Consider the following 9062-nt stretch of genomic DNA (forward strand, 5'->3'; position numbering starts at 1 on the left):
ATTCACTCACCCTATCAACCCCCCAAGATCCGAATTCTTACCTAACTGGATATACCCAGTGTCTTCTTATACATGGCACTGCAACACACTATTGCCTTTTGGAAACATCAATGTAATTAAAATCTCTGCTGAACCAATGTGTTAACTTTGTATTGCATCCAGTATAGAAGTTATTTGGAGTCTTATTGACATGTTTGGTCCTGTTGACCTTTTGAAGGTATAGGTACAAAGTGCATGCTCAGGGGTAAAAGGATTTACTAAAAAGGAAAACCACATGAAATTTTTTTTTTTTTTTTACATTGTGTTCATGTAGGTTAGCAGGAAAGACTGGAAATTGTAAGGTTGTTGACTAAAATAAGACCTACTCATTTAGAGTGGGGAACCTGAAATTGTGATGATGTCTTAGGAGTAGTATAGAGGCATTTATCATTTATAAAAGATTTTCAACTTCATGAAGACATTGCCCTGCTAATGGAGTTCCAAAGCATTAGAATAGCTTTAGGAAGAAGACTTCCCTGGAAGTGTAACATAGAAGGGACTCCCCCCTTTCTGAAACTGCCTGAGCACATCCAAAGGTATAGGCTAGAAAAATTCTTTTAGACATTTGCCATATTTTTACCTATTGATGATGATCTATAGAAAATGAATGTTACTGTAACCATTTTGAGCAGTCTCAACTCACTGGGATATAAATGTGGACCCCCCCACCCCCCGATACCACTGTAGCCTCAAGTCTGACTGTGTTTTCTGTTAGGTAGTAGGCTTCTCTAATGACATCCCAGTTTGATTCCCTAAAGTCTCACTTTCAGGACCTGAAACATTACAGATTCTTATTCCTAGCTCCTGTGCTTAAAGCTTCTTTCTTCTCCCACTCGCCCCACATCCACCATCAGCAGAGGCCAGACTATTGGCTTGGCATGCGTGTGCTCATCTTTTTCAGTCTGCACCTTTGCTCCCATTCCCTCCCCTATCTCTGCCCCTGGTGTCTGGGCTGGGAGGAAAGGGACCGTTTTCCCCTTAAAGGATTTACATGGTAATATTTTCTTTTCCTTGGTGGGCTATTGCTTTTAGGATTTTCTATCCAGGTGTTTGTGACTTGATAGGAATGGATGGTGGTACCCTTAGCTCCATTAACCAGGGACTTAATCTTGAGGGGCTTTATAGACTTCATGATCTGTAGTCATGTCTTCCCACCAACCCCCAGCTGGTGGTCCTGATTCGGGCACCTCTTCTCCACCTTCACAGTAGCCTGTTGAGCTTTAACACTTCACGATCTGATTTACCCTCTGGGGCCCCAAGGCTGGGCTCTGGACACGTGCCAGCTATCTGTGGTTGGTCAGCATTGGAAGAAGAGGTAACTTTTGTCCTAACAATGTGCTATGTACGCTATCATGCCTGTGTTATTTGACTTGGAAAAGCTATCAGTTGGCAGTCCAGCCTGTTAGTACTCTAAGATCAGGTAGGCACTGTAGACGAGAGAAGGGCTTCATACTAAAAATTAATCACTTTAAGAAAAGTACAGGAAAGACAGTTAAGTATTCATTCCAATGTATTCCCTTACTTCCTTCTTCCAGCCTTTCTCTGAAGTGATTGTTTTTATTTCTAGTTGAGTACTGCTTCCCAGAACTTTCTAAGTTTTTGTCTTGTGTCCTGTCAAAGCCTGCTTTTGCCAGATCTCTACAAGATACACAAGATCCGTTTTAAGTAATAGGGTCTATAAAAATGGCCACAGACTTTTAAAAATAGTCCTTCTAAGCCAAATTAGTGTATGTATAGCTATCCAAACTTAGGTTTGCAAAGACTTACTAAGATCTGGAAAATACTAGTAACTATGTATGTTGGTGGGTATTGCAGATGATGTTGGACTCATGAAGGATGCGGGTATCTTTATTCATTTTAATGCCTTTTTCTTCCCCCAAGTAAAAACTTGAGATGATTGATTTGGAAGAATATTCACATTTACATGAATCTTATCTTACTAGAGACAAGTTGCATTAACAGCTCAAAAATACATGGGATTTTCTGTACGGAGAATGCATTTTCCCCCCTCTCTTTATTGTTACCTATGGTAGGAGGGCAAGAAAGCTTAAGGCTAGAATTCAGACCCAATTCTAGAGAAAAGAGGGATTGGGTAGAACAAGGTATAGCAAAGGAGCTCACCAAGTAAATCTGTGGAAGTCTAGGACTAGGAGGCTGAGCAGAAAAGCATTAAAAACCTTCATCTAGAAGTAGGATGGGAAAGTGGCCAATTTGAGATGTCATTATGTGGTAGAAAATCTGCCAGGGTGGTCTAGCTCTAGAGAAGATGTAAACAGTGCACAGGGTTCAGTTTTATAAAGTGACCTTGGGAACAGGCATACTATCTGAAGTCACCATGGAAGGGACTTGAAGGCCAAAGTCCAGTGGGCCAATGAGTGAGTGAAGAGTACTGGTTCTGGGCTTAAACATATGCCAAGGTGAGCCCTAGTCATGATGCTTCCTGGGACTGGTGGGTACATAGAGAGAGAGCTTAGAATGGCCTAGCAGTTCAAGTCGGTGACAGGCCTAATTCCCATCCTGATTGATATCTTGGGCTCTGGCTGGTAATGTTATTCCTGTCTTTCTCAGAACGGCTCTCAAACTAGATTAGGCCCGTGGGAAAATCGGTACTAGGGAAGGCAAAAACGGGAAAACAAGGGTTGTGTTACAAAGGTGAGATTCTCTTTTCAGGTTTTGGTTTCAGGGAATATAACTTCAGGATAACATTTTCAGGATAATTTTGCAAATATCTGAAAGTGATAAATGAGGTAAAAGTTTAACTGGCTATAAAGTGTTAAGTTTAAATATTATTTTCTCAGTGGAAAACAAAATTGAAAATCAGGTAGACACACCTGTATAATTTTCAGAGAAGTGTTAGAGGACAATGGAAGGTCAATAATTTAAAGCAATCAGTGTGGTAGGAGGTCCTGACATAAGAATATAGTTGAAACAAAAAAAAGACTATTTATTTATTGGTGGGTAAGTTAGAGTATCCTTAGTGACTATTTTAGCGTACTTTCATTTCATCTTGGTTAATTGTTGGCTCTACATTTATACGTTAGAAAAATTCTCTGTCTCTCTGATGGTAATTTGTCTGTTTAGATTTACTCTGTCTTACTGATTCTCTTTTGTGGCATGTGGAGGAAAAAAATGATGTAATTCCTGCTCACAAGAAATTAGCAATTCAAAATGATACATTGACATTTGTGATGAACTATAATACAAGATGAAATGAAATGAAATGCCATGCAAATAATGCAGAGCCCTGTGGTATGCTCAGAAAAGAGCAAATGAGAAGAACCAGGAAGAAAGCATCCATAATGCACCAGGGACTTGGGGGAAGAGTCACTTATTTTTTCAGAAAATCTTGCAGGTTTAAAAATATATCTGCAGCCACAAGAAGCTATCACTCCACACCCATTAGGTGGCTATTATAAAACAAACAAACAAACAAACAACAAAGTAGGAAGTGTTAGGATGTGGAGAAACTGAAACCCTATGTGATTTTGAACAGTTTCTTGATTCTCGAAATCCTTTATTCCTGCCTTTTTCTCTCTGCCTAGTAAGCCCTTCTCCCTGGCTTACTGTCGGTCCCTCTGGGGAAGTATGAGCATGTCACCCATACCTGCCCTTGCTGCTTTGCTGATTTCCCTATGACTCCAGCATTACTTGCTAGTCATGGGCTTCCCCACTTTGTATTGTAATAATGATTTTGTTGCCAGAGGCTCCTCAAAGGCTAAATTCATATTAAGTATAACTTCTTACACCTTTAGAAAGTTCTTCATAAAGTTTGTTGACATGAACTCAACAGACTTTTCTTTCTTATCCCCTTAAACTTAGGGCAAGAATGCTACTCAGTTATGACTACTTTTGTCATCTTCTTGATTATCCGTCCTATGGGTGCCACCTGAGGTCGAATACTCAATACATTTTATTTGGACTATTTCGGAGCTCCATGCTCCAGCCTTTAGTGGTCCCCACAATCATACCTTCTTATCACATCTAATAAATATATAAATATATTTAATATATTTTATATTACATAATGTAGGTAAGTATATATTATAATTTCTGCTTTAAAATCTTTTAACATTTTCTGTATATAATGTGAACTCTGTAGCCTTATTTCAGGACAATTCCTGATTGGACCTGATTTTCCAGCCTTCTTTCCAATGGATTTTTCATCAATTCTGTATCCCCATGCAACCTGAACTATTAACTGTTTTCCTTAATGAATCCTGATATCCTTACACTGCCCTGTGTTTGTAGAAACTTTTTCCTCTTCTTGGGATGACATTTCAGTCATCTATACCGACCTATATCTCATCTATATATCAAGCTCCAATTCCAACATTGTCCTCCATGTTTCACATAAAGGCAGTAGGGGTCCCCTTCTTGCCCTAAGTCGCTGGTGCACTATGGATGCTTCCTTCCTGGCTCTTCTCATTTGCTCTTTTCTGAACACACACAGGGCTTTGTACTACTTGCATGGCATTTCATTTCATCTCCTATTATAGTTCGTCATAAATGTCAGTTTATCCTTTTGAATTGCTAATTTCTTGTGAGGAGGAATTATAATTTTTTCCCTCCACATGCCACAAAAGAGAAACCAGTAAATATTGGTTATATCCATGAATAAAATGATTAACAACTTTTATTTTAGAGTTCTTATGTTTTTTCTTTTTTTTTAAGTAAAAATTTAGTTTATTCATCTGTTTATGACACAGTACACAAGAGGCAAAGTGGTTCACATCATAGATTTCACTTCCAACTCTTTGGAATGTTCATTTCTTTGGCTAAAAGAAACTAGACATGAGAGGCAGGCAGTGCTTAGGCAACTGACATAAGGATGGGGAGGGGGTGATGCTAACACCATCCTTGCGGGGACAGGCACAAGGGGACTGTTAGTCACAAGCTATTTTCTAGAACTGTTGGCTGGAAACAAAGGAGCACCACTGCTGGGTGCTCCTCTGTCATGGGCCTTAGTCATCCCCACCACACAGGTACAGAAGCGCTTTCTGGTAGTCCCCCTTCGTGTCTTGCTGGATGTAGTAGTAGTACAGGGACTTGCCGTACTTTCTCTTGAATTCAGACCTAATTTTCAACATGTCCACTTCACTGCAAGAGACCATGATTCTAATCAGGACTTTATCACGAGTCCCCTTGCCCTTCATGGAGTTGTATAGCCGGTCAGCAAAATACAAGGGCTTGTTCTGAATGCACTGGACCAGGTTCAGGAAAGCATTTTTCAGGTCTCCTTTGACCTCCTTCTTGATGCTTTCCAGCATGTCATAAGGGCTGTAGCTCTTGTACCTTTCAGATACTTTCTGGAGGTGACACACACTCTGCTCAGTCATGATGCTGATCCACTTGGGCACATCAGTTCCTTTCCTCTTCACTCCAGCATCATAGAGATCCCAGGCATCTTGGTCAATCAGTTCATAATCAATGACAGAGCCATCCTCTGCTCTTCTACCCTTTGCAAGGGCAACCATCAGCTTGCGGAAGTCACCAGATGTGTCAGAAATGATGTCCTTCTCCAGATCAGTCTTGTACATTTCTTTGTAGACTCTGTTAATTTCCTGAAGCTCTTGGTTGGTCCTTGAGCAGATGATCTCAATGAGGGAGTCCTCGTCAGTCCCCAGCCCCTTCATGGAGGCTTTCAGCTCAGAAGCATCATAATGAGCAGGTGTTTTCAATAGGCCCCAAATCACGGTCTCGAGGTGGCTGGACAAGGCTGACTTGAGTGCTGATGCAAGTTCCTTTTTGGTCCTTCTCTGGTAGGCGAAGGCAATATCCTGTTCATTGCTGCCGTTGGTCAAAATGTTGACAATGGTGACCTCATCCACACCTTTGGTCTTGATGGCCGTTTCAATGTTCAGAGCATCACGCTCAGTATCAAAATTGGTGTATGCTTTGACCAACACGTATGCACTTGGGGGCGTGGAGTGATCACCCTCCAAGCTGAGTTTGCAGAGAATTTCATGAACAGTAGACATTTTGAAGGAAACTGGGCCCGGCGCTGAGAGCTGCAAGCGTCCCCAGCTGTAGAGCCTCTTATGTTTTTTCTTACCAACCTAAAGACAAAGTAGATTCTTTGACATATTATTTCCTTGTTTTCATTCATGCACAATCTCCTTAATAGATGGTGGCTTGAATTCAAGTGAATGAGTGTTCTTTTAAGGGAGGAATTTTATTCTTTCAAATTACATAATCCTTTGGTACATCTAGACCTTTTTGATTTTCATAATTTTCAAGTATTATACATGTGATTATTTTTTGTTGTTCTTTAGAAAGGTCAAGCCATAGATTTTAGGTACAAAGGGGTCTTTTCTTTATTCTGGATTTTTAAAAAAATTTCTTTTAAAAAGATCGGTTTCATTTGTTCCAAAAAATTTACTCAACTTGTTTATTAGGAAAACATTTCCCCAATATTGAACTTTGCTAGTGGACTAAAGTTATAAAACAGTCTGGAGAATTTGGGCAAGGAAATTCTTCAGTTTCATTGTTATTACTATAACCATGATAGTAGAGTTAAAATGGTGTTTCTTGGAATTAAAAAAAAAACATATGCCATAGATTCTGTGGCCTTGTTATTAATTTTAAAATCCTAACATTTACCAATAGTCACATCAGCCAACATACATATCTTTTTTACTATCTGCCTAATAGCATTTGAGGGCAAATTTTCCCCATGAGATCAGTGATGAAATAAAAAAATATGTTCTTGGTTTTATGTAGAACTTCATCTTAGACTATTTCTATTGTTGGAACCCTGTGAGGAATTAATTCCAGGTAAAACATTAAGGAATTACTTGTTTATCCATTCCTTTAAAAAAAAATTAAAAAAAATTCAGTTAGCCATTTGTATTTCTTCTTCAGTAGACGAATGGATAAAGAAGATGTGGTCCATATATGCAATGGACTATTACCCAGCCATCAGAAAGGATGAATACCCAATTTTTACATCAACATGGATGGGACTGGAGGAGATTATGCTAAGTGAAATAAGTCAAGCAGAGAAAGTCAATTATCATATGATTTCACTAATTTGTGGAACATAAGGAATAGCAAGGAGGACATTAGGAGAAGGAAGGGAAAAATGAAGGGGGGGAGATAGGAGGGGGAGACAAACCATGAGAGACTATGGACTCTGAGAAACAAACTGAGGGTTTTAGAGGGGAAGGGGGTGAGGGGATGGGTTAGCCCGGTGATGGGTATTAAGGAGGGCACGTATTGCATGGAGCACTGGGTGTTATACGCAAACAATGAATCATGGAACACTACATCAAAAACTAATGATGTATTGTATGGTGACTAACATAACATGATAAAATAAAATTTAAAAAATTCAATTAGCCAACATATAGTACCTCATTAGTTTTAGATGTAGCATTCAATAATTTATCAGTTGCGTGTAACACCCAGTGCTTATCACATCATGTGATAATGCCCATCACCCAATTACCCCATCTCCCCACCCACCTCCCCTGCAGCAGCCCTCAGGTTGTTTCCCAGAGTCAAGAGTCTCTCATTGTTTGTCTCCCTCTCTGATGACTTCCCACTCAGTTTTCCCTCCCTTCCCCTATGGTCTTCTGCACTTTCTTATGTTCCACATGTGAGTGAAACCATATGATAATTGTCTTTCTCTGTTTGACTTATTTCGCCCAGAATAATACCCGCCAGTTCCATCCATGTCGATGCAAATGGTGGGTATTCATCCTTTCTGATGGCTGAGTAATATTCCATTGTGTATATATATATATATACACCACATCTTCTTTAGCCATTCGTCTGTTGATGGGCATCTTGGCTCTTTCCACAGTTTGGCTATTGTGGACATTGCTGCTATGAACATTGGGGTGCATATGGCCCTTCTTTTCACTACATCTGTATCTTTGGGGTAAATACCTAGTAGCACAGTTGCTGGGTCGTTGGGTAGCTCTATTTTTAACTTCTTGGGAACCTCCATATTTTTTCCAGAGTGGCTGTACCAGTTTGCATTCTCACCAACAGCATCCATTCCATTTATTTAAAATGACTGAGTTTCAGGGGTGCCTGGGTGACTCGGTTGAGTGTCCAACTCTTGGTTTTGGCTCAGATCATGATGTCAGGATTGTGGGATCGAGCCCTGAGCCCAGCACTGTGCTCAGTATGGAGTCTGCTTGAGATTCTCTCCCTCTCTCTGTGCCCCTCCCCCTGCTGGCTCTATCTTAAATCTTAAAAAAAAAAAAAAAAAAAAAAAAAAAGGCTGTTTCCATTAGATCAATACACTAGATTTTTTTTACTTAAACACTATAACATTAATTCCAACATTAAAATCAAAGTAATCTTACATACAAAATCTTCCTGGACCTGAAAGGTTTTCTGGAATCTCCTCTACAAAAAATAATATAAGCTAATTGTCTTATAAGTAATTATTTAACTTAATTCTTTTTTTTTTTTTTAAAGATTTTATTTATTTATTTGAGAGAGAGAGAATGAGAGAGAGAGAACACATGAGAGGGGATAGGGTCAGAGGACGAAGCAGACTCCCTGCCGAGCAGAGAGCCCGATGAGGGACTCGATCCAGGGACTCCAGGATCATGACCTGAGCCGAAGGCAGTCGCTTAACCAACTGAGCCACCCAGGTGCCCTATTTAACTTAATTCTTAAAATATTCCTATGAAGTAGTTATTATAAACATCTCATTTTAAAGAAGAAAAAACTGAAACTCAGATAAGTTGCCTGGGCTACTAAGTGGAATTGTCAGAAATCAAATCCTTTCTGATTCCAGAAAGTTAAGTTCTTTTTTTTCTAGTTTTGTGATGTTTTAAACTTACCTCCATGTCAATAGACTAAGACTGTGAATATTCTCTACTGCTGCTAACTAACACAAAGTTAGTGGTTCATTATTATTATTATAATTATATTTATTTATTCATTTGAGAGAGCGAGAGGGACAGCACAAGCAGGGGGAGAGGCAGAGGGAGAAGCAGGCTCCCTCTGAGCTAGGAACCCGACATGGGGCTTGATCCCAGGACCTGAAGATCATGACCTGAGCC

The 9062-nt window shown here is 39.7% G+C and overlaps 1 protein-coding gene across 1 annotated transcript; it reads right to left on the reverse strand.

Moving 5' to 3' along the window:
* Positions 1 to 4985: 4985 nt before the first annotated feature.
* On the reverse strand, positions 4986 to 6032 carry LOC118006431 (annexin A2-like). The gene has a single exon (XM_034999096.1). The coding sequence runs from the start codon at positions 6015 to 6017 to the stop codon at positions 5001 to 5003; it is 1017 nt and encodes a 338-aa protein (XP_034854987.1). The 5' UTR covers positions 6018 to 6032; the 3' UTR covers positions 4986 to 5000.
* Between the last annotated feature and the right edge of the window lie 3030 nt (positions 6033 to 9062).

The sequence above is a fragment of the Mirounga leonina genome, unplaced genomic scaffold, assembly GCF_011800145.1.
Source record: "Mirounga leonina isolate KUSES-001 unplaced genomic scaffold, KU_Mleo_1.0 Mir_96, whole genome shotgun sequence".
NCBI classification, from domain to species: Eukaryota; Metazoa; Chordata; class Mammalia; order Carnivora; family Phocidae; genus Mirounga; species Mirounga leonina.

What these genes read in the sequence shown, in the direction of transcription:
- LOC118006431 (XM_034999096.1), bottom strand. Translation starts at nt 6,017, where the DNA reads ATGTCTACTGTTCATGAAATTCTCTGCAAACTCAGCTTGGAGGGTGAT.